This window comes from Monodelphis domestica, chromosome 3, assembly GCF_027887165.1.
Source record: "Monodelphis domestica isolate mMonDom1 chromosome 3, mMonDom1.pri, whole genome shotgun sequence".
NCBI lineage: Eukaryota > Metazoa > Chordata > Mammalia > Didelphimorphia > Didelphidae > Monodelphis > Monodelphis domestica.
This window is the reverse complement of record NC_077229.1, coordinates 334,314,218-334,340,886: the sequence shown is the minus strand read 5'-3', so window position 1 is coordinate 334,340,886 and position 26,669 is coordinate 334,314,218. Positions and strand designations below refer to the sequence as shown.

Genomic DNA, 26,669 nt, shown 5'->3' with positions numbered 1-26,669 from the left:
TATATGGATGATAATTTGAAGAAGAGGCTAATAATAATAATAATAAGGAGCATCACAAGAGGCTTCCTGTCATGTCATATGAACTGTGCCTTGAAGGAAGTTAGGAAGTCTTAAGAGGTTATGGTAAGAAGGAGGTGTTTTGCTGATATAAGACACAGACAAATGAACCATTTTGGAGAGCAATCTCTGAATTATGCCCAGAAGAGTTGTAAAAGTGCGCATGTTCTTAGACCCCAAAATACATCTGTTGGATCTGTTTCCCAAGGTGATCAGGGAAAAAGGAAAAAGAACCTTTATGTTCTAAAATATTTATAGCAGCTTTCTTTGTGGTCACAAAGAACTGGCAAAAGACGTGATATCTATCTATTGGAAAATAGCTGAACAAGTTGTAGCATATGATTGTGAAAGAATACAACTGTGCCAAAAGAAATGATGGACAGGTTAATTTTTTTTTAAATCATGTAAAGACTTACACAAATTTATCAAAAGTGAAACAAGCAGAACCAAGAGAACATTACATACAGCAAGATAAATAATATTTGAAGGATAACTCATGAATGTCCACCTCCAGAGAACTAGAAATAGTACTTGGTTTTATATATACATGTATAAAATACATATATATATTTTTGGTGTATCAAATGATGCCTTCTCTAGTGTGGCAAGGGAAGGGATGGAGGGTAGGAGATACCTAGGAACTTTAATGTAACCAACAGACAAATGCATTTTTTTTTTAAAGATAGCCAATAAAGAGATGGAGAGACAAGAGGCCCCATAGTGCTTCATGTTCCAAATCTGTCCCCATCATCATCCTCCATCTAAATCTGTACCAAGTATCAGAAGTCTTTGTTCTGATTCTGTATCTCATTCTGACAGTAGGATTGTTATATCTGTCTTCTAAGAACCAGTCTAGCTCAGTAGAACGAGGTAGACATATCACCATAGGGATGACCACCTAAAAATGCTTTTTTTTTTAAATTTTAAAACCCTTACCTTCCATCTTGGGGTCAATACTGTATATTGGCTCCAAGGCAGAAGAGTGGTAAAGGCTAGGCAATGGGGGTCAAGTGACTTGCCCAGGGTCACACAGCTGGAAAGTGTCTGAGGCCAGATTTGAACCTAGGACCTCCCGTCTGAGGCCTGGCTCTCAATGCACTGAGATACCCAGCTGCCCCCCTAAAAATGCTTTTTAAAAAAATCAGAGTAATTCATGAAGACCAGAGTGTGGTGGGTGCACAATCTGTGTCAGCAAAAAGGTGTATCTGCCCTGAATAAAGACAGACCTTTTGAAATGCTAAACTTGAAGTGCAGAGTTAATCTGTGTTGTTGCATAGTATATTCTTGCTTAAAAGTATTTTTTACAATTATGTTTTCCCCAATTACATAACAATTTTTAACATTTGTTTTCTGACATTTTTTTTTCACCTTAATTGTCTCCTCCTATCCCTTTCCTCCTCACTCCTGAGATGGCAAATAATACATATGCTACCATAGTATATTCTTTAAAGGTTGGCAATAGCCTCCCCATCTGTGGTTTCTCTATTTTTGGTTCATTATTCCATAGCCTAAGCATCTCCTTGAATTGTCTGGATTTTCTAGGCCCCATCCACCTGGGAACATTTCAAGATTTTCCTTTGGAGTACTCCAAGTGGATCATCAACTGAATAATCATTTACCTGTTTTGGCTTCCATGAAACTTTTTCAACATTCATTATATATCCAATGTTGACATCTATGTTAAACTTAAACAGTTTACAGTCTGGACATTTAATGCCATTCCATCATAAATTCAGCTCAAGTAAATGGCTACATGTTAGAGTAGATTCACATCCATCTGCCTATTTTTATGTTGTGGATTGAACTAGAATTAATTCTTATTTTTTGCTTGTCTCCAACAATTCATTTTATTTTGGTCAACTACACTAATCTAGCATGATCATTACAATGACCAGCATGACAGATTGGCCATACCAGAGTCTAGGAATTTTGTCAAACTGACAGATAAAGCCAACATGGATTAATTTCTGTCTGTTTCTTAAAGTGTTTTTTGAGTTTATGAGTATTGCCCTTACTTTTTCTGAAGATACATTATGACCCTGTGGAAACATCTGAAAAATATTCCTTGGCATTTCCCAGAATCTGTCTATTTTCCCTTAACTTATTCAACATTTTCTCAGCCTGAACTATGTCTTTATTTTAACTAAATATTTCTTCCACATAAAAACAAATGTTACTTGTACAAGTTTGTATGTGTTATGTCTGAGAACACAACAGGTATCACATATGGTCCCCCACCACCGATTACATATTGATCCATTTTTAAATAATTTTCTGACATTTTGTGATTCATGCTCTCTCCCTTTCACCTCTCTCCTTGCCCCAAGATGGCAGATAATATAAGTTGCATATGTGTTTTCATACAATTCATATTTCCACATTTATCATGTTATAAAAGAAGAAACATATTGCTCACATTCGAGAAAAATTCACAGAGGAAAAAAAAGTGAATAATAGTACACTTCAATCTGCATTCAGATTCCTTCAGTTCTCTCTAAGGTGGTAAATAGTCTTTTCATCATGTGTCCCTTGGAGTTGTCCTGGATCCTTACTTTGGATTGCATGTACTTTCAGTCAATCCAAGCTAGAGCATGATCAGTGCAAAGGAGAGGTCCCAGGTAGAGTGCTGTAAGATATTTGAAGGAAGGATCTACACCTTCCTTTGGAGAAATGCCAAAGCTTTATTCAGTGCTCATAGTTTATTCTGAGAGGTACCACTGGATTGTGGAGAGAGCAGTCCTTGGAGTCAGGAAGAGCTGGTTTCAAATCTTGCCTCTGACACATATTATCTATGAGACCTCTAGTAAGTCATCAAACTTCTCATTTCCTCAGACAACTCCCTAAGATTATAAATTACAGAAGGGAGGTAGATCTGCATTAGTAAAGATAATTTCCAGATTGGGAGTTCTCATTGCAATCTCAAACAATATAGAAGATACACACACAGGCACACACACACACACACACAGAGAAAGATTTCAAGTAGGCTCTCACTTCAAGCAATTGTTTTTTCCACAGCTGATGAGAAACCATTATTGTTGCTTACTTTAAAGTAATAATCAAAATCTTCTTAATTAGAAACAATTTTCCCTCCTAATCCCTTGGGCTTAGAGTTTAGCATTTTTTTTCTCCTTATTTTTAGAGTATGTGGCAGACTTACTTCTTTCTTATTTGTTTCTTTCCTCCCTTTTGGAAAAACTAATCTGTTCAGAAGAAACAAATGCAGAGTTCAGTTCTCAGGGGGAAATGTCCCTTGCTTTAAACAGCACCAACAAGTTCCTAAATAGCTTATGATGGCTATATAAGGCATAGAAATTGCCACCATCCAAGGAGCAGGAGGACGGACGAGACAGGCAAAGTTTCAAACATTCTATCCAACTCCTTCGCAATCAGAGGTGACATGAAAATGTTACTCACCTTGCATAAAATTTGGTTGAAAAGGATCTGGACTACATTTCCCTAAGGTTTGTACCAGGGGTGTGGTGTTAATGTTTAACTGGTTCTCTGAAAGAAGAAATGTTTGTAGGATGCACTTTACATTTTTAACATTTTAACTTTATTAACATTTTCTCCATTTCCTTCTTAAGTCTAGACAATCAACGAAGTAATAAGTCAAGCTCTAACTTGTAGTATTTGCTGATTTCAAAGGTAAAAATGCTTACAATGAAAATGATTAGTTCTCACGAGTCCATCTAAGTTTGCTGTACCACCTCCCTACTCCCGCATTTGGTCTCCTGTCTAATTTCTGGTCTTAACTGGGACTTACTCATCTGCTCACTTATTTCTCTCATAGGCCACATAAGACCTTCCAAAAAGAAGCAGAATAATGGAACAAAAACTGAATTTGGCAGCAAAGTGACTGGATTCTGGTCCATGCTCTGCTAAATATTATCCCCTTTGATACTGGGGAAATCACTTTACCTCTCTATCAGTTAATTAGTCTGTAAAGTTAGAAAGTTTAGCCAGATGATCTTTTTTTTTAAATTTTATAGTATTTTATTTGATCCTTTCCATGCATTATTCATTAAAGACAATGATCATTTTCTTTTCCTCCCCCCCACCCCCACCCCCACCCCCGTAGCCGACACGTTATTCCACTGGATATCACATGTGTTCTTGCTTCGAACCCATTGCCATGTTGTTAATATTTGCATTAGAGTGTTCGTTTAGAGTCTCTCCTCTGTCATGTCCCCTCAACCGCTCTAGTCAGGCAGTTAGTTGCTCCTCCTCAGTGTTTCTACTCCCACAGTTTGTCCTTCAGCCAGATGATCTTTAAGAAACTTTCTAATTCTGAATCTGATATTGTCACTTTATCTCCTATTGCTACTGATTACTATTATCCATCCTGTTGTATTCTTCAGGCATTTATAGATTTTTTTTTCATATTTTCCAAAGCTGTATTTTCAATATACCTTATAATATTTCTTATGGCCACCATGTTTCAACTAACCAAAAGCCAGGTGTGAACCTTAAAAAATTCTCAGACCCTACTTCATAAGATTGGGTTAAGACCATTCCCCATTGGGACCATTCCCCACTTGGGCAACAGCATGCCTTAGGGGAAGATAAAGTTGTAAACTCTTTGCTGAACAATGAAAAGTACTTAAACCCATACTTATAGTAAGACAAAAAGTTCTTAAGCTGTGCCTATTTTTAGATATAATACAAAAGGGTGCTAAGTACCTATAAAGGTTAGGCAACTTGTGAACTTACAAGGAGCAAAGAGGTGAGAACTTACTCAGAGATTCTAGTCTACTCAAGTGTGAATTACTCAAAAAATTAGTCTTCTTAGGTGTGAACTAAGAATGGTCTGTCCTTTGAAAAAACATCTACTGTGATTGGTAGATGGGAGAACTTAGGGGAGGTGACATAGGAGAAAATTGCCTTTATAAGGAGATGAGAATCTGAGAGCAAGAAACTGAGAATGAAAGAACAGTCTCTTGAAAAAGAGTCTCTTGAGACAGTCTGTTGAAGACAGTCTGAGGGAGGCTGACTCTGGCTGGAACTCCCTCTGAGGAGACTCTGTCCCTCTGAATCCTTGCTTGGACAGATCTTGTGGTGAGTGATAAAAGACTGACTGATTTTTCTCTTAAGGCTTAGGCCTGGGTTGGCCAGGGCTGACCTGTGCCGGCCTATCCTTTTCTCATTATTTCCTTTTTCTCTCTTTCTCTCTTTCTTTAATTCCTCATTGTATTAATTAAAATCTCTATAAAACCCAGTTGACTTGGGTATATTTCATAATTGGGAATTTTTCCCTGGCGACCACCTTATATATTGATTTAAAAACAAGGCACTGTAGTGAAAACATATTTTCTGCGGTCACAATTTACTCATCCACTCTTATATCTACTACAATTTAAGTCTTCCACTATTTTAACTATTACAGTTTATGACAACCAACTATTTTAATTATTACACATGTTCTTAAGTATGTAGGGTGGGAATATTGTAACAGTTTCTTCATGTTTTCTCTTTTGTAAGATGCTACATCTAGAGCTGAAGGATCCTCAAAGGCCCCCATTTTGTGGATAAGGAAAGCCCATACAAGTTTGGTGCCTTGCTCAAAATTATGCATGTGGTAAGTGATAGAGCTGGAATTTGAACTTAGCTCTTCTGACATCAAGTATTATGGTCTTTTAAAAAAATTGTTCATCAGAGACACCGAGTGGGCGGGGGTGGCAGCGGCTGCAGCGACTGCGGCCGCACAGTTGTCAACGTGATGGAGAACTTCACAGCGCTCTTCGGTACCCAGACTGAGCCGCCGCCGCCGCCACCGGCTGCGCTGGGCTTTGGGCCGGGGAAGCCCTCAACTCCGCCGCCACCTCCACCGGGCGGGGGCCCTGGAACGGTGCCGCCGCCCGCGGCGGTCCCATCTGCCCCCGGCGCTGACAAGGCCGCCGCTGGGTGTGGGCCTTTCTACCTGATGCGAGAGCTCCCAGGGAGCACAGAGCTGACGGGGAGTACCAATTTGATCACACACTACAACTTGGAGCACGCTTATAATAAATTTTGTGGGAAGAAGGTAAAGGAAAAGCTGAGTAATTTCCTGCCTGACCTGCCTGGAATGATTGACCTGCCTGGCTCCCATGACAACAGTGGCCTCCGCTCTCTCATCGAGAAGCCCCCCATCCTTGGGGGCTCTTTCAACCCTATCACTGGCACCATGTTGGCGGGTTTCTGCCTACACGCGGGCCCGCTGCCAGAACAGTGCCGCCTGATGCACATCCAACCCCCCAAGAAGAAGAAGCACAAGCACAAACAGAGCCGTACCCAGGACCCTGTCCCCCCAGAAACTCCATCCGATTCGGATCACAAGAAAAAGAAAAAGAAAAAGGAAGAAGATCCTGAGCGGAAAAGGAAGAAGAAAGAAAAGAAGAAGAAGAACCGACACAGTCCAGAGCACCCCGGTATGGGCAGCTCCCAGGCCAGCAGCAGCAGTAGCCTCCGTTAACAAGACCACTGGATGACAGGCCAGGGGAGCTCTTTTCTCCTACATTGAAATTCCCAACCGAAGCAGCCTTGGAGGCTAGAGGACACACTGCCCTTGGCACATTCCCCTGTGGTTGGGGGAGAATGCAGGCCGGGCTAGCCCTGGCTGGGGGCGAATGAGGTGGATTCATTAGGGGTGGGAAGGGCTGTGCCTGTGAAAGGCATGGCCCAATTGGTTCTCCAGTGGAGCTGCTTTTCCCTTCCCAAGGAGCCTTCTCTCCATGTCTTTTGTACAGTTGTCTGCTTTAAGGTTTGGATTGGTTTATTAGAGTTGGTTTCTTTTTTTAAAAATGCATATTGTACCCCCCCCCAAAAAAATTGTTCATCAGTATCAATGTTGATACTAATGGATGAGACCATCAAGGATCTGGAATATTACTGTACCATAAGAAATGATGGTCAAGTTAATTTAGAAAACACATGGAATAATCTACATAAAATTATGGAAAAGAAAACAAGTAGAACCAAGAGAACATTTATATACACCATGGAATTAAATGTTTGAAGCATAACTTGTGGATGTCTACCTCTAGAGAAGGAACTAATAAATAGAAACATGAAAGAAAATTTATATATACCTGCATACACACACATAATGTACATACATATTCAAATTATGCCTTCTCTCTTGTGGGGAGGGGAAGGAGGGAAATCTTGGGCATTTTAATGTAACCAGCCAGCCAACAAACAAATAAATAAATAAGATATTATCAAGGGCCTTGTAATGGGTTCCATCTTTATAATTACACATACTTTAAGTATAATACTGCTGAAGTTCCCTAAGTATCTTTATGTATTATCTTTGGCTGGCTCAGATTTCATATCCAAATGGGTTAAATGCCCATTTTCTTGCGATTCATTCATTTATTCATTCAATTCAATTTGACAAAGAATTAAAAATATTCAGTGCACCAAATGCTGCCCTGACTATGAGGAATAGAAAGGAAAGAGGAGGGAAGGAAAGGAAAGATAGATGGCAGGAAATGACATGATGGAAGAGAAAGAGAAAGGAATAATCTAATGGGGAGGAATCTGTACACATGGATAGGCTGAAGAGAATATAAATGGATGAGTGACAAGGATAGTGGAGGGTCTTTGGACTGTGCCATGTAAGGATCATTTGAAGGAACTAGATGTGTTTATCCCAGAGAAGACAGAATAGCTATCCTCAAGAATTTGAAGGACTGTCACACAGAAAAGGGATTGTGCTTGTTTTGCTTGCCTACAAAGGACAGGAGAAAGAGCAATGAATGAATGATAGTTGCAGAAAGGCAGATTTAGGCTCAATTTAAAGAAAAACTTCTTAATAATTGAAACTGTCCCAAAGAAGAATGGACTGCCTTGGAGAATAATGGTTCTGATCATTAGAGATCTTTAAGGTAAGACTGAATAATATTTGTTGATTACATTGTAGAGAGGTTTCTTGTTCATGTATGGTTTCAAATAGATGGCACTGAGGTCACTGAGATCCCATGATTCTATGAACTATGACAGATGGCAGAGAGTAAATGCAAAGATAAAATCTAGTCCATTCATCAGTTTGACATTTTAAAATATCTACTATGTGCCAGGCACTACACTAAGCTCTAGGGATGCAAAGAAAAGCAAATGACAATCTCTATTCTTAAGGATCTCACAATTTAACAGGCAAAATGCTATAAGAAATCTGAGGAAGAGAGATGACTTTCAGTTAAGAAGGCTTAAAGAGGTCTATATGAACAGAATGGCACCTGACAGGGAACCTGAAAAAAGGGAGCGAGTGGTCTAAGGAGGCATAAAGAAATGTATGGAGACAGTAGAAGGTTGGATGAGATTGAGAGATGGCAGGAGTCCAGTTTAGCTGGTTCATCTAGCGGTTGAGTGGGAGTAGTATGTGATAAGGCTGGAAAGATAGGTTGTAAAGAAACTTGAATACCAAGGTCAAAAATAAACACTCATGGATCAAAATTGAGACCTAGGAGGGATTTCAGAAGGCGTTTTGTATCTCTCCTTTTATCTCTCCTACATGTGAGAAAAATGAGGCCTAGAAAGAAAGTATTTACCCAAGGTCATATACAAGTAGTTAACAGCAGAGTCAATATTTGAACTCAAGATCTCTGACTCTAAAATCCTGTACTTTAATAGACAGCTCCTGAAATTTTTTAAAGTAGAGGAGTCACACAGGTCAGAGGCACCATTTATGGCACCATTATGAAGTTTTGAGATTGGAAACACTCAAGGTAGAAAATTCAGGTCAAAGGCATAAGAGAGGGTTGTGTTGATCAGGGCACCCCTGATCAATTGAGTTTCCACAACCCATTTGATGAATGTATAGTATATAATAAAGAAGATATATGTGTTTGCCCCTTTTAAACTTTGAAGCAGCCCAATGGCATTCTGTGAAGTGTGGGCCCCTTTAAGACTTATTGACTAGGAAAAAAGAAATGTAAAGATTTGGTTCCATTTCTCCACTTCTTTATAAGGTATAAAGTTTCTTAGTCATCTTGGTGGACATATAAAGTGGCTAACTCTTGACTTGCTAAAAAAAAAAATTAGCTATATCTCTGATGATCTTTAAAAATAACAAGTACCTCCCTAGCTTGTGATCCTGGGCAAGTCACTTAACCCCCATTTCCTGGCTCTTACTGCTCTTTTGTCTTGGAAGTAAAGCTCAATATTGATTCTAAGTCAGAAGGTAAAGGTTAAAAAAAAGAAAAAAAAAGAACAGGCAAACTCTGAGGAGCTAGTCATTTCTGGTACTCCAGGAAAGAGTTGAGTCTGGAGGAAGAACCTAGCTCTTGGCAAAGAGTCACTCTGCCTTTTCCTCTGATTGTATTTGGGGGATAATTTTCTGCCCTCCCATCAGCAGTGATATTTTGTAGTCTAAAACATGTTGTTCTCATAAAAGAGAGAGGCCCAGAGAGTCCAGCTACAGAGGGGAGTTAAGTTATGTAGTAGAATAGGCCTACTGTGTTCCCCCAGAGATGCTGGGCTTAGGGGAGCATCATGGGGCCAACACAAGAAAAGAAATCAAGGCTCTGCTATTCCAGGTATGGGAATTGTCTTGGTTACTGCAATCTATACCTGTGTGTCCCTCTATTGGCACATTCTGCATGTACCCTCTCTTCCCACTGATGTGATATGTATTTGAGGGAGAATATTTCCAGTTCAATGTTCGTGGGGTGACAGAGTTGTTATTAGTGCTCTTATTATTCCATTTTAGTAAATGCCTTTCATTTGAGCTAATTATGTCCTTTGAATGACAATAAAAAGTAGATGTATCTGTAGGGGCTTTTATTTTACATAGCAATATTTTAGGAATGGAGATTCACAGAATACTTTAGACCTGAGAAATCTGTTCTCCAAGAAACCCAACCTGTGAGTGGGTAGCTGAGAAGGGAACTACAAAGGCAATTAATCTAGGTGAGACAAGGATCTGAAGGATGGTGATTCCAGTGAAAGTGGGACAGGGGGAAGAGAGGCAGATATTGAAACAGAATCAACAGAATTTGACAAATAGTTGCAAGTGTAGGATAAGGAATAGTAAAGATTCAAAATGCCTTCAAGGTTACAAAGCCCAGTTGACTACCAGTAGTCAATAAACATTTTTAGAGCTTTTGAAATTGTCCCAAAAGCCATCTTTGGTAAGTTTTCTAGAAATCACCTAGTATTCTGGCAAACAGCTGGAAATATGGAATACTTGTTCTGAGTAGAAGTTAGGGATAGAAGTAAAGATTTAAGAGTCTGTCATCTGCACAGAAATGATTAAGAAAAGCATGGGAAAGTATTAAATACCCAAGGAAAAGAATGTAGAGAAGAGAACTCGGGAGAAAACATTGGTGGAGATCCAAGTTGAAGAGGGAAGAGAAAATTGATGAAATCACCAGAGAAATAGGAGGAAATGAGAGCAGGATTATAAGAACTAAGGGAGGAGAGAGCATTGATAATAACTACAAACAATAAAAACTTATATTTTATAGCACTTTGGAGCTTATAAAGCTCTTTATACACATTACATCATTTGCTATACATATCAACCCTGTCAGCTTGGTTACAATATAGCTATCAGAACACATTTTACAGGTAAAGAAACTGAGTCACAAAGAGATCAGTTGATCTGTTATAGTCATACAGGTTGTAGGTGTTGCAGGTGGGTCTCCTAGATCTTATTTTTTGTCTTTTTTTAAAATTTTTTTTAATATATTTTATTTGATCATTTCCAAGCATTATTCGTTAAAGACATAGATCATTTTCTTTTCCTCCCCCCCACCCCCCATAGCCAACGCGTAAGTCCACTGGGCATTACATGTTTTCTTGATTTGAACCCATTGCTTTGTTGATAATTTTTTTGTCTTTTATTCATTTTATATCCACTTAAATTTCTCTATATTATCCTGTCCTCTTCCTCCTCCTTCCCCCTATATACTTTAAACTCTTTGAGGGCCAGGAGCGGTTTCTTATTTGCCTTGAAAGCCCAAGGATCTAATGAATGTAATGGCTGATACATAATGCCTAATTAATGTTTGATTAACTAATTGATGAGAGCTTAATAAATGCCTATGGAAAGAAGAATAGGAGGGAGGAAGGGAGGAAGGATTTGCTCTTGGTTCCAACTCCAGACCACACTAGAACCAATCTGTATTCCAGGATTTAAAGAGCTGTGGAATCCAACAAGATTTTGCGGAGTTCAGTGCCCTAGGAAAAGAAACATTTCTCTCTCTGCATTTGCTCACAAATAGAAACAGAAACATTATTTGCACATGCAAAGTGGATAGATACACAGTACTATAACCTGCTATGGACATGCAAATTGGTGTGGGTAGATTTGATATCTGTACAAAGTCAAAAAGGTACAAATTGCGCCCTTTTTGCTTGGGCACTATTTGTTGCTTCCTCCTTTTTCTTTCTAAATTCTTGAGCAGGGGTAATAAATGTAGAACAAAGGGAGTATGGCTTGTTAAAGAGGCTGTCCATCAAGCACTTTGTATACTGTACAAAAGACAGAGAAATCCAAACAGAACTCTAGCCATCAACAAATTCTTTGGAGAAAGCCCAGGAGCCAGATACCAAGGGGAACTTTTTTTCAGCTTTTCTAATTCAGAATTGATTAGTTCTATTGTTTCCCTGTGGGTGAGGCAACCCTTTTTCTCTGGTGAGATCAAATGGCTGTTCTGGCTATGAATAACAATTTATGTGGGACTTAGAACTGATCCTCCTCTTGAAAGTCTGCTCCAGTCCACCCTTAACTTGAAGGGAGCTGATAAATGATGAAAATCTGAAGGAAACTGTGAACATGGAGTTTCTCTGCCATTAAAGACCAGGCTGGGTGGGCGGGTTGGGTCTCTAGGTACAGAGGGTAGAAGGTGAGTGAGTACACTGTGTTTTAGGATAACTGCCATTTGTTAACATCTTCTAGTTCCCTGAGATCAGTGCTATTAAGGACTCATTAACACCAGAGTCTCGAGAAATAATGCCAGGAGTTTTATACAATCTAGAGAAGGAAAATAAACCTGAGGAGAAAACAGGCATCTGGTGAAACTGAGGGAGACATAAAGGAGGGGACCCTCTTCTTTGAGGATTCTGAAAGGAGGATTTCCTCCAAGTGTCGCCCCCAGAATTTCCATTTGCAACTGCATCAGGAATATTTTTAAGGGGGGAGGGGGGGAGGAGTGATGTCTGATGAAATTTCTAGGCCAGCATCACAGATGTAGGAAATGCACGCTTGACAGGCTAACAGTCAGAGACTGAATTGGGGGAAATGAAGCTGAAAAGAAAGTTCAGGGATGAGTCAAATACCTTAGTTCCCTGCTGCAGGAAGGAATGTAACATTTGAAGTGAAGAAAGAGTGGGAGGTGATGGAGTCACCAGGCTGGGAAGACACGGGTGAGACTGATTAAAGCCAAAAGGGAAAAAGTGAAAGTAAAAACTTTGCTTAGATCTCTAAAGGCTACATCATTGTTTTCTCTCCACTTTTTGACCTCTTTAAAAGCAGAAATTGTGTTTTTAAAGTATATCATGATAAGAAAAGTAACTTTAATTCTAATCTCACAAGCTCACCATGACTGGGTAGAAAATTTTCCAACTCTTTGGGAGTTTTGCTGTTTTGCTGGGTTTTTTGAAAGTGATGTAGATCATGAAAGAAAAAAGTCATTTTAACAGTGCAAATTTCTAAGGTATTTCAAGAAACTGTTAAAGATATTTCACCATCAGCTTGAGTTCTTTCCCCCAAGAACATCTTTTAAACTGGACTCTGTGAAGGAGTGTCTAGAGTGGTAAATTATTTTAATGACTGAATTTCTGGGGTAACTTTCATTTTAATTGGTCCATCCAGACCTTAACTATCCCAGATACTCCCATTTACAAAGTCTATGAAAATGTTCCAATGAGAAAGGGAAAATTGTTATGTTTTATGGCAAGTAACAGACTTACCAGAGGACCAAAGGCTTGCATTTATTGCTAGAACTCAAAGACACAAGACCCTGGAAGGCCCTATCCTCCTCCTCTTCTACCTCTTCTTAGGAAAACCTTTCTCATCCTTCAAGGTCTAGTCCAATTGCCATCTCCTCTGTATAGCCTTGGTTTAACACTGCACTTTCAAATAGTATCTCATTTAATCCTTACATCAACCTTAGGAAGTAAGGCAGCTATGAAAAAATCTTAATTTGAGGGCCACCAATGAAATTATCATCTTTATTATGCCAAGTGAAGGATGTCCTTATTGCATTACTTCACAGCTTTGTGAGTCCCCAAGAAATGCTTTTTGGACCACCCTTCTCATCTCTCGCCCCTTCCTTCCTTCCTTCCTTCCTTCCTTCCTTCCTTCCTTCCTTCCTTCCTTCCTTCCTTCCTTCCTTCCTTCCTTCCTTCCTTCCTTCCTTCCTTCCTTCCTTCTCTTCCTTCTTTCCTTCCCTCCCTTTCCTTTGCCTAAGGTAAGTCTAATTCCTCTCATTTAGAGGTTAGAAACATCCTTTATCCTCAGCTTTCTAAAGGTATGATTGCTCCTTGAATGATAAAAGTTCTCAAGTCTTTGAGAATTGTTTTCTTTTACATTACTGTGGTGATTGTGATCCAGTGGGCACACTAGGAATATTTGGGAATATTGGGGGTAGGATGGAGGTGGGGGTAAGGAGGTGGGTAAAGGGAAGACCATTTCCAGGATTAACAAAGGCACTGAGCACACCCCAGGAATACCTCAGTATATAAATTTGTTTGTCTCTGGTGGTTTGCATACTTGTACTTTAGATTTTGCTTCTCAAACCCAATTTCAATTTAAGGCACACAATGTATTCACATTGTTTTCTAGATATTCAGATAACTGTCCCTCATAGTGTTGCTTACTCTGAATTTCCCTCCAAGAACTATATTCCAAATAAGACTGTATGTCTTGGGGTCAGCTAAGTGGCTCAGTGGAACAAAAAACCAGGTCTAGAGACAGGAGGTCCTGGGTTCAAATGTGGCCTCAGACTCTTCCTATTTAAGGGACCTTGGGCAAGTCACTTAACCTCCATTGCCTAGCCCTTACTGCTCTTTGCTTAGGAACTGATACTTGAACTGATACTTTTATATGCAAAGACAGAAGGTAAGGATTTCTTTAAAAAAAAAAGAAAAAGAAAAAGGACAATGGTTAGTAAAGTTTTTCTGTAAAGGGTGAGATAGTAGATATTTTAGGCTTTGTAAAATAATTGAATACTAATAAAAAATGGAATTCTTTTTTTGGGAGGGGATAATGTTTCATTTAATTGGGGTTCAAAGTAAATGTTCCTTATCCAAATTGATTACAAATCTTCATGTTAATGCTAATCTCTAGTGAGATTTTACATATTTCAACTTTTAAAATTGCTTTTCACCCAGATAGGCACTACCAAATAATAATATCAATCTCTAATAGATTATTTTAATTTAGCCAAAAGTCTAATAGTCTTCAAGAAGTTTGTTTTCTCTGGATGAATTTCTGCTGCTACTGAAATCAAACACAATTTAATTAACTCACAATCAGTGAACAACTTTTTTTACTTGAATAACAAATGAGTCCTCATAAACTTATTTTGGTTAGAGCCTCATTTCATTTTTTGTTTTTATCAAGTAATTCTTCCATGCAAGATATTCTGTTTTAAATTTTCTATTTTTTTTCTGGCTATTGCTTTCCAATGAGATGAGTTGGAAATATTGTGATGAATACTTACTCTGGTAATATTGATATATTTCATATTCTTTTACCTCATTTACATTTCATAGCATTATAAACATGATGCCTTGCCATCTAATTTAATAATTAAATAACCCACATTCCACTGGGCCTTAAAAGCACAAAGACTGTTTTTCTCATCTTGTTTTGATGTGATGGTTATATGAATTAGTAATTTAAAAATGCAATACACATAACACTTGAAATATTATCAAGTTACAGTTGTGTGATAGTGATTTGAGGTATGCTGAGCAGCAGTGCAAAGAAATAAAATGCCACACATTTCTGTTCCTACTATTTAAGGTTGCAATTGTTGTGCAAAAACCTCCATGGAAGATACATAAATGAATGAGCATGGCTGCTTTCCAATAAAACCTTATTTAAGGATACACATTTGAATTTCACATAACTTTCACATGGCATGAAATATTGTTCTTCTTTTGATTTTTTTTCCAACCATTTAAAAATCTGAAAACCACTCTTTGTGGTTCAGACAATGGGCCATCGGCTAGATTTGGTTAGTAGGCTATAATTTCTAGACACCAGATTTACGGTACTTACCAACATTAACTTGGTTATATATCCAACAAAACTACTATGAGGTCTGTATCAAAGTTATTAAAATTTTAATTTAATTTAATTTAAAATTTAAAAAGTGAAAATGACTTATTTATACAAAAATATTTATAGCAACTTTTGTTTTTAACCCTTACCTTCTGTCTTAGAGTCAATACTGTGTATTGGCTCCAAGGCAGAAGAGTGGTAAGAGTTAGGCAATGGGGGTCAAGTGACTTGCCCAGGGTCACACAGCTAGGAAGTGGCTAAGGCCAGATTTGAACCTAGGAACTCCAGTCTCTAGGCCTAGCTCTCAATCCACTGAGCTACCCAGCTGCCCCCTAGCAGCTTTTTTCATGTTGGCAAAGAATTGGAAATTGAGAGGAAATTGTGGAATAGCTAAACAAATTGTGGTATATGATTGAGATGGAATACTATTGTGCTGTAGGAAATGAGTAAGAGGATTTCAGAAAGAGGTGGAATGACTTATATGAACCAATGCAAAGTGAAGCATGCAGAATGTCTCTGTCTCAGTCGTATTACATGATGAAGTATGTGGTGTTAAAGAAAGTATACATGGGAAGAGCAGCAGAATGAGCCTAAACATACAGAAAAAGAGTCCTTGTGAGAAACCACACAATTTTAAAGTTATTGGGTGGGATTGATTTTCAAGGTACTTGATAGAAGAGAATAGCAAATCATGGAGAAATTCATGGACTCTATTATTACCAAAAAAAGGAATCATGAAATGTCATTAAATTTGCTTTCCTATCACTACAGTATCTTCATGAGAATTATATATAACTGTATCAAAGCTATCTTTGATTTTTTGAAAAATGGAAAAAGAAAACATTTATACTTTTACAAGAGATAATCTATAGCTAACCACATATTTATTGTCACAAAACTGACTTAAATGGATAGCTAATATAAAATCCTATAATATTTATTATTTATGTATATAAAAACGTATTTGATTTGGTAGAGTACAACGCTTCATTAAAAACTCTCCTCCAAATTCCATGTAAAGTGGAATGACCTCCAGGAAGTGAAGCAGAGTGAAAGGAACAGAACCAGGAGAATGTTGTACACAGAAACTGATACACTGTGGTACAATCTAATGTAATGGACTTCTCCATTAGTGGCAATGCAGTGATCATGAACAACTTGGAGGAATCTATAAGAAAACCCACTATCCACATCCGGAGAAATAACTGGGAGTAGAAACACAAAAGAAAAACAACTGCTTGATCACATGGGTCGAGGGGGCATATGACTGGGGAGGTAGACTCTAAATGAACATTCTAGTGCAAACATAAACAACATGGAAATAGGTTCTGATCAAGGACACATGTAATACCCCGTGGAATTGTGTGTCAACTATGGAAAGAGTTTGGGGGGAGAGGAGGGAAAGAACATAAATCTTGTATCCATGGAAAAGCATTCTAAATTAACTAATTAAATAATTTTCCAAAAAATAAAAACTCTCCTCCAACCAAGTATCTCTTCTTCATGTTAAACTCATGCAAGAGTCTTTGAAAGAAACAATAGATTAGATGTTGTTTGATGACCTTCTTACAAATGTCAAGCAAGTCATAAAACAAAGAGACATGCTTGTTAAAAACACTTGCCACTGTTATAGACAATATTAAGCAACAAGTCCAAATGGAAGGAGATCCAACAGATGCTCCTGTTAGGGAATTCCTTTTTTTTTTTCCTTAAAAATTTGGTGGTTTGGAATGTTTTTGTTTCTAATATAATTAATTATGTTGACTAGTTGCTAATGTTGACCCATCCTTGCATCCCTGGAATAAATCCAATTTGGCCATAATAAATGATTTCTTGGATGAGTCACTATAGTCCATTTGACAGAATTTCATTTTAAAAATCTTAATTGATTCTCATTAATGATATGTCTATCATTCTCCTATGTATTTTCCTAGCTTAGACATTAGTATTGTATATATCTCAAAAGGATTATGGAAGGGTATTTTTTTCCTTCAATTTCAGAGAATAATGTGGGGAACCTTGGTACTAATTGTTTAAAATTTGTTATGAATACATCAGGACCAGGAGTATTTTTCTTGGGCAGGTCCTTTATAGATCTATTTTCTTTTCTGAGGATTGATTACTTAAGATCTCTATTTAGTCTTTTTTTGGGGGGGGTATTTTATATTTTTGGAATTATTCCTCTATTTCTTTGGTTCTCAGTTTTTGCTATCATGCAATATCATGCAACTGTGTAGTTGCATAGTGTAGTTCTGATTTTTAAAACTTTCTTTTGGTTTTGTTATTCCCTTGTTCATTTTTCCATTTTATCCATTTAATTTTGTCCTCTTAAAAAGCTATAAATATGTAATATAAGTTCGTAGTTCTGTATGCAACTCTCTTTTTTGTTCTTCATGTGCTGAAATGTCTGTTATGCTCATAACAACAAGAAATGAAAAAAAATTCAGTTATTCCAAAATGCAATGAACCACCTCATGAGGAGGTGAGTTCTCTGTCACAGAGTATATAAGCAAAAGCAATGCTACACAAGGCAGAGTACTGAATTTAAGTCAGAGAATGTGGACTCGAATCTTACCTCTATCATTTATTACCTTCATGACTCTGGGCAAATCATTTAACTTCTCTGAGATTCCATTTCTTCAACTTTAAAATGGAAGAGCTAAGCTATATGGTCTCTATATTACCTTCTAGCCTTAAATATATGACCCAACAGCCTAACAGATATCATCGTACAGAGGCGATTCCTAGCCCTCGTTCATGAAAGGTTAGACTCAAAGAACTCTGAAGGGTCTTCTGGCTCTAAGATGTTATGGCTAGTAACTCAAAGCATTGCAATCAAAAGAGTTTTGAACATGTGAAAAAAAATTGTTTAGGCAGGTATATCTGCCAATATTTTCCATACAAGACCTGATCTAGTCTGCTTATTTGTATGTAAGGTCAATTCTTCAGATAGGTCCCCTTACAAAATTCACCATATTGGAGTTACCTTTCTATGTGGTACAATCTTTGTATATAGAAATGGGAGAGATTTCCTATCTGAGATCAGCCCTGTTTTCTCCTCCTTTGATATTCTCCCTTGTCAAAATGTTACTTATATCTAATTTGTATGTAACAGGTCTGGCCCAACTCTCTGAGGACCAGGCATGTTACATTCCATGCCTTGCCTTCCCCCTTCCCCTTAAACTAGGCTCTTCAGACAATGAATAGTTTGGAGTTGTTTCTTTTCTTTGACATCATTTTGAAACTTGGGTCATGTACCCACCATTTTTGCTGGCTAGTGAGTAGTACCCTGGTCTATTTAACCACTTAATATTAGATAATCTTTTACAAAGGAACATTTGTGTCAAATATGTATTTAAATCAGGCATACAAATATTTTCCCCAATAACTTGGGAGTAAAATCCCTTTTATACCTGCTTGGGGAAAGGGAATAAGGCTCATATTTTAGTTCATTTCCTCCGTGACATTGGTCCCACCAAGTTTGTGTCCAAAGCTAGCATTACTATCATTTTAAGCTTGAACTATATTCGAGAACCCCTTTTCTCAGGATTTTGCTAATGGGATAGTTGTGATAGTTGGCTTGTATCTTCTACTTTGGCATCCCTATGTTGTGTGCATTCATATTAGACTGAAGATTTTCCTTCGTGTCCTCTAGAATGGAAAAGAATGACAGAAAAGCCCAAAGACCCAGGGCCATTTCTCAGTCACATGGCCAAAGGAAGTTGGGTGGGAAAAAGGAGGCCCTAAGCCAGCTCCCTTTACCACATGGTCTTAGAGGTTATGACTGAATGTGTCACCACACTTTCTCCCAGAGGAATACTGCAAAAGATCAGTGCTGGATTAGGAAATTTTGAAGATTCTGACAGCCAACAAAAACCAACAGCAGAAGACTCTTCCCAGTCTTGTGGTAGGCTAACACAGAATGTCCATGCATACTCCATTCCTCAGTATTCTCCTAGAAGTATAGCATTTTAGCAAACTGATGGTGTCTGTCCATTCACTTATCCATATGTATGCTGTTTAACTCCAGTAACATACAAACTTCCTGAGAGCAGAAATTTTTAGGTCTTTTTAGGTTTTTTTTTTTGTCTTTGTATCCAAAGTACCTGCCATAATGCCTTGCAAATAATAGGCACTTAATAGATGCTTGTTGAATTGAAAAAAATTAAGGAATCTTTCCATTATTCTCCAAGAATGATTCTATAGGCAATCTTTGACAGATGAGAATATTTTATTCTTCCTCCTCCTTAGCTGAAAACTGGACTGAATACATAACTGACACTCTTCCTGGAAAAAGAAAGGTCATAGACACTCTGTATGCTGTTTCTATAGAAACTATCAAGAATATACTTTGGAGGAATTCACTTTTAACTCCATCTGTTTCTCTGGTTCATTAAAGCAAATTGTAATCCAATAGAGACTTTATGAATTTTGGAACTCACGTGATTTTAACAGAATTAAAATGTAACAATGGATGTCACTGCATAAAAAAAGAAAGAAACAGATGAGTACCAGATATTGTTGTCCAAACAAGTCAATTGCTACAATTCAATGGCAGAAGACACAGAACATCAATCAACCAACAAACATTTATGGATCACCAACTATATGCCAAGTACAATGCTAAGCACTGGGGCTAAAGAGACAAAAATGAAACAGAACTTGTCCTCAGGAGACATAAAGTAGGTTGAATATATGAGAGATGCATACAGAGTTCTCTAAACCCATGGTTATGCAGAATCAGACAGAAAAAACTCAGGGATTTGTTGTTGTTTTTTTTAAATTTAACTTCATTTTCCTCCAATTACATGTAAAAAAGTTTCCAGCATAAAAAAAAAATATTAAGTTTCAAATTCGCTCCCTTGGTTGCTCTCAACTTCCCTAAACTGCTCCCCTTAAGAAGGTAAACAATCTCATAGAGATTTTACATGTACAATTGTGTAAAATATATTTCCGTATCAATCCTTTTATGGAAGGAAAATCAAATTAAAAAATTAAGAAAGTGAAAAAAGTTTGCTTTCATCTGAATTCAGATTCTATCAGTTCTTTTCCTCTGGAAGCTGATGACATGTTTTTATCATATGTCCTTTGGGATAGTTTTGGATCACTGTGTTGCTGAGAATAGCTAAGCTATTCACAGTTGTTTGTTGTTCAATATTCCTGGTTCTGTTTATTTCATCCTGGTTCAGTTCATATAAGTCTTCTCAGATTTTTTTTCTGAGCTCCTCCTGTTTGTCATTTCTTACAGCACAATAATATTCCATTACAATCACATACTTTAACTTACTCAGCCATTCTCCAATTGATAAGTATCCCCTCAATTTCAATTCTTTGAATTGAAGCCCCTCCCCAAAAGAGATGCTTTAAATATTTTTTGTACTTGTAAATCCTTCCCCTTTCTGTTTTTGTTTTTACTCTGTATTTATATTTTTTGTATTTATATATATGTATTTATATAGTATAATAATAATATATATTGGTGGGTCAGAAGATATTTACTATTTTATAGCCCTTTCAGCAAAGGTCCAAATTGTTCTCTAGGGTAGTTGAATCAGTTCACAATTCCCCCAATGGTGCATTAGTAGCTCAGTTTTCCCACATGCCCTTCAAGTTTTGTCATTTTCCCTTTCTGTCATAATAGTCAATCTGATAGGTGTGGGGGTGGTACCTCAGAATTGTTTTAATTTGCAGTTCTCTAATTAATCATGATTTAGAGCAGTTTTTTTTTTTTGCATGACTCTAAGGAGCTTTAATTACTTTGAGGACTTCCTGCTCATATCCTTTGACCATTTATCATTTGGGGAATGGCTTTTACTCATATATTTAACACATTTCTCTACCCATTTGAGAAATGAGCTCTTTATTCGGGAGCTTTTACATTTACATTTTACATTACATTTACGATTGTAAAAAAAATCGGCATTATTATGATTCCTGTGTATTACTCTCCACCTTCCCCATTTAGTTTCTGACCACCACCTCCCCCAATTTGCATTCTTTTCTATCAGCCCCACCCCACTCCTTTTCTTTTCCCTTTCTACTCCTACTTTCCAGTAGAGTAAGATAGATTTCTATACCCAATTGATTGTGTATATCCTTCCCTCATTGAACCAATTCCAATGAAAGTAAGACTCACATATTCTTTTCCCCACCTCCCTCATCTTCCTCTCAACTGTCTTTCATGCCTTTCATACCTTTTATGTGAGATAATTTACCCCATTCTATTTTTCCTTTCCCTCTCCTCCAAATATATTCCTCTTTCCCATGCCTTAATTTTATTATTTTTTATAACTTATTATATTAAATTCACAACCTTGCTCTCTGTCATTGTATATTCCTTCCAACTGCCCTAATAATAATAAGTTTCTTTGGAATTACAAGCATCATCTCCGCACATAAGGATGTAAACAGTTTAACCTTATTGAATGTCTTTTGATTTCTCTTTCCTGTTTACCTTTTTATGCTTCTCTTGAGTTTTGTAGTAGAGAGTCAGATTTTCCATTCATTCTGGTCTTTTCATCAAGAAGGTTTGAAAGTCCTTTGTTTTCATTGAATACTCATTTTTTTCCCCAGAAGGATTATACTAAGTTTTGCTGGATAAGTGGTCCTTGGTCAAAGTCCTAACTCCTTGGTCCTCTGTAATATCATATTTCAGGCCCCCTTATCTTTTAATGTAGAAGCTGCTAAATCTTGTATTATTTTAACTGTGGTTCCATATTTTAATTGTTTCTTTTTGGCTACTTGCAATACTTTTTCCTTGACCTAAGTTCTAGGAGTTCTGGAATTTGACCATAATATTCCTGGGAGTTATTCTTTTGGGATCTCTTTTAGCAAATGATCAGTGGGTTCTTTCAATTTTTATTTCCTCCTCTAGTTCTAGAATATCAAGTCAGTTTTCCTAGATAATTTCTTGAAAGATGATTTCTAGGCTGTTTTTTTTTTTTATCATGGTGTTCAGGTCCAATAATTCTTAAATTATCTCTCCTGGACTTATTTTCCAGGTCAGTTGTTTTTCCAATTAGATATCTCACATTTTCTTCTATTTTTTTTTCATTCCTTTGACTTTGTTTATTTCTTGATGTCTAATGGAGTCATTAGCTTCTACTTGCTCAATTCTAATTTTTAAGGCATGATTTTCTTTTTTTTTATTTTCTTTTTTAAATTTTCTTTTTATTTAAAAAAATTTTCCCATGGTTACATGATTCTTGTTGTCTCCATCTCCTCTTCTCTCCCCACTCTCAGAGTTGACAAGCAACTTCACTGCTTAATACATACATTATCATTCAAATCCCATTTGCATGTTACTCATATTTATAATTGAGTAATCTTTTAAAACCAAAACCCCAAATCATATACCCACACAAACAAGTAATAAATCATATGTTTTCTTCTGGGTTTCTACTTTCACAATTCTTTCTCTAGATGTAGACAGCATTCTTTCTCATAAGTCCCTCAGCGTTTTCCTGGATTATTGCATTGCCTGTAGTAGCTCAGTCAATCACATTTGATCATCCCACAATGTTTCAGTTACTGTGTATAATGTTCTCCTGGTTCTGCTTATTTCACTCCACATCAGTTCATGTAGGTCTGAGACATGATTTTCTTGAGTGAGCTTTTGTACCTCTTTTTCCATATGGTCAATTCTAACTTTTAGGAAGTTCTTCTCTTCATTGGATTTTTGAGCCTCTTTTACCAACTGGTTTATTTTGTTTTTTAAGATATTAATTTCTTCAGTATTTTTTGTGTCTCCTTTACTAAGCTTTTGATTCTTTTTTCATCATTTTTTTTGTTTTGCTTCAATTTCTTTTCCCAATTTTCCTTCTACCTCTCTTGATTGATTTTGAAAATCAGTTGAGCTCCTTCATTAATTCTTTTGGGGCTTGAAAACAATTCATATTTTTCTTGGAGTAATTCATATTCTTTTCTAGTTTTGGATGCAGCAGTTATGATTTTGTTGTCTTCTTCTAAGTTTGGGTTTTGGTCTTCTTTGTCATCAAAATAACTTCCTATACTGAGTTTCTTTGTTGTTGTTGTTATTTGCTCATTGTCCAGCCTTATTCTTTTCTTTTAATTAACATAAAATGTTATTGTTGGTCTCTGTTCTTGTGGTGAAACAAGCACTATTCCAAGCTTCAATTTTTATGTACTTTTGCCTTCAGGGCTAGCTCTGGGGAATCTATCTGCTTTCAGTTCTTCCAAGGTAGTATGATCTAAGGATCATACAAAAAAATCTGTTTTAATACTCTCCCAGTCTATGCTTTTGTCTGTGAGTAGCCACAAGCACTCTTTTCCACCTTGGAACTGTGACCAGGGTCCCCTGCTCTCCTGTGGCCTCAGGTACTAGTATATGCTAGTACTTCTCCTCACCCTGAGACTGTGCCTCTGGACTGCAATCTGGTTATGTAGAAGGACAATGTTATAAGAGTCTTGCACCCAGAGCCAGAAAAGGGACCAACCCCTATAATCTCATTCTCAGCAGCTATCCAATCCCCTTTACCATCTGTGACTAAAAGATTTGGAATTCTTTGCTGCTGATTCAGTTGTGCCCAAGGCCTGTTGCCATGGTGGGTCTTGTCCTGGCATATTTCTTTGCACTCTACTTCCACCTCAATGCATTAGATCCCTCATTCTGGCCTTCTTAGTTGTTCTGTGCTGAAGAATTACTTCACCCCACCTTTTTGTGGGTTATACTGCTCCAGAATTTGTATTGAGGCATTATATCACAATTTTTTTTGGAGTATAATTTGGTAGAGATCAGATGAGTCTATGAGCCTTCTTCACCATCTTGGCTCCAAGCTTTGTGTTACTTTAACACAGCTGTTCTCAAAACATGGACAGTGCTCCTTGGGTCCCCAAAACCCTTTTGAGGGATTGATGAGGTCAAAACTATTTTCATAATAATACCAAGATGTTTAAACTTCTAATATGGTAAATCTTGATTGATACAGCCCACATAAAAGCTCTTGAGGAGTGAATACTCCATAATTTTTAAGAGTGCAAAGGGATCCTGAGACCAAAAAGTTTGAGAACTGCTGCTTTAAACATATAGGGTAACAAATATAAACACTTGATATCTACCTTTAACTGAAATACTTTGAGATGTGGAAAAGTGGGGACACTAATACACTGTTTGAACTATGAACTGATCTAACTATTTTGGAGAACAATTTGAAATTATACCAAAAGAACTATTAAACTGTGTATATCTTTAGATCCAGTAAGATAGTTGCTGGAACTATTTCCCAAGGAGATCAAGGAAAAAGGAAAAGAACCTATATGTTCCAAAGTATTCATAGTAGTTCTCTTTGTAGTGGCCAAGAACTGGAAATCAAGGGGTTGTCCATCAATTGGAGAATGGCTAAACAAATTGTCGTATATGATTCTGATGGAATACTACTACACTGTAAGAAACACAGCAAATTAATTTTTTTAAACTTGTAAAGAACTATTTGAGATAATGAAGAATGAAATGAGTAGAAATAAGAGAATAGTATATACAGCCACAGATTTAATCTTTTTAAGAATAATATTCACCTCCAGAGAATGAACTAAAAAGTGGAAACATGAAATACATAACATATATTTTGCTGGATGATACCTTCTATGGTATGGGGAAGGTTGAGGAAGGAGCTGAATAAAACCAAACAAAGTAAAATATCTTTTAATTCATCCCTCGAGTGAAGTGCTTCTCTTCAAAGTTAGATCCCTGAATTGCCATGTGTGACAGTCTTTTGTCAGTCCTCATAATTTTGTACTCTATAGCACTTGACACTGTTGACCACTCTGTGGTCTTAGATACTCTTTTTCTCCAGGTTTTCATGATAGTCCTCTCTTCTGGTTTTCTTCCTATTGGTTTACTTTCTGCTTCCTTCTCTGATTTTGACCTCATTAGTTTCTAAGGATTTAACTAACATTTCCCGCAGATGACTTGCTTATATGTGTATGTGTGAATATATGTCTCAGTATTTGTGATGTATACATTTATCTATATGTATGAATCTATAATCTATATAAAAATGCTTATAAATACATATATACATAATGCACACACACACACAAACACACACACACACACACACACACACACACACACACATCTCCCCAAATCACTCTTGCACCAGGCCCTTCATCACTAACTGCCTGGTAGACATTTCAAAAATCTTAAATTCAGCATCTCTAAAACAGAGTGCACTATTTTTTCTCAAAAACTCACCTCTCTATGGAGCTTCCCTCTTCTAGGACAGGTACCTCCATCCATCAACTCTGGCATTATCTTGCACTTTTCATCCTCTCTCATCCCCAATCAGCTGCCAAATCTTATCATTTCTACTTCTGTACCATCCATCCTCTCTACTTCTTTTCACTATCCACAGTGCTGCCACCCTACTTCAAGCCCTTATCACCTCTCAACCAGAATACTGCAATAACTTTCTAATTGGCTTCTTTTACTCAAATGTCTCCCCACTTCAATCCAAACTCCACATGGCTGCCAAAATGATTATCCCTAAACATAGATCTATATATGGCCTTTCTTATAATAAACTTCAGTTGCCTTCTAATATCTTCCAGGTAAATTACAAAAGGGGGTAGCAAGGTATCTCAGTGGATTGAGAGTCAGGACAAGAGTTGGAAAGTCCTAGGTTCAAATCTGGCCTCAGACACTTTCTAGCTGTGTGACCCTGGGCAAGTCACTTGACCTCCATTGCCTAGCCCTTACTGCTCTTCTGCCTTGGAACCAATATCCAGTATTGATTCTAAGACTGAAGAGAAAAATTTTTTTGTTTTGTTTTTTAAGATAAAACACAAACTCCTTTTTTGACTATTTATTCTTCCTCCTGTACTGAGGGATATTAAATATACTCTTCTCAGGATTCAGGTTGCCTATAGCACTACTATAGGTGGAGTTGAGCCAGATTAAAATGTCTTTGAGAAATATTTAACAAGTAAATACAATAAAATATAGATAATATTACAGTTTAAAACTAAGTCAATATGCAGCTCACAGGGATTAAAAACAAAACAAAACAGCTTAGTGGCCTCTGTTTCAATTTGAGTCTAACACTTACTGCTATGCTATAGATCCATCCAATGAAGCCTTCTTGCTATTCCTCACACATAACCCTCAATTCCCCATTTCTTCACCGGCCATTTCCCATGCTTAATGCAAGAAGACCTCCCTAATCTATTCTCTCTAGAGGACATCCCCTAGACCACTTAGGATTTACAGCATCACATCAGTGCATCAAATTCTTTCAGAATTGAGGCACATGTTTTCCCAGGGAAAGCCAACATACAAACTTGGCACTTCATGGGCTCTGCTCAGCCAAAAGTGGGATTGAGGGGCAGGGTCCATTTATTTTAGATCTTCCAGAATCCACACTTTCCTTATCTCTGC

At 37.3% G+C, this 26,669-nt stretch overlaps 1 protein-coding gene across 1 annotated transcript; it reads left to right on the top strand.

Moving 5' to 3' along the window:
• Positions 1-5,761: 5,761 nt before the first annotated feature.
• Positions 5,762-6,839, top strand: LOC100019701 (mediator of RNA polymerase II transcription subunit 19-like). Its single transcript, XM_056824139.1, has one exon. The coding sequence runs from the start codon at positions 5,777-5,779 to the stop codon at positions 6,506-6,508; it is 732 nt and encodes a 243-aa protein (XP_056680117.1). The 5' UTR covers positions 5,762-5,776; the 3' UTR covers positions 6,509-6,839.
• Positions 6,840-26,669: the final 19,830 nt, after the last annotated feature.

Excerpts from the sequence above, each read along its gene's own strand:
- LOC100019701 (XM_056824139.1), top strand. The coding sequence starts at position 5,777 with ATGGAGAACTTCACAGCGCTCTTCGGTACCCAGACTGAGCCGCCGCCG.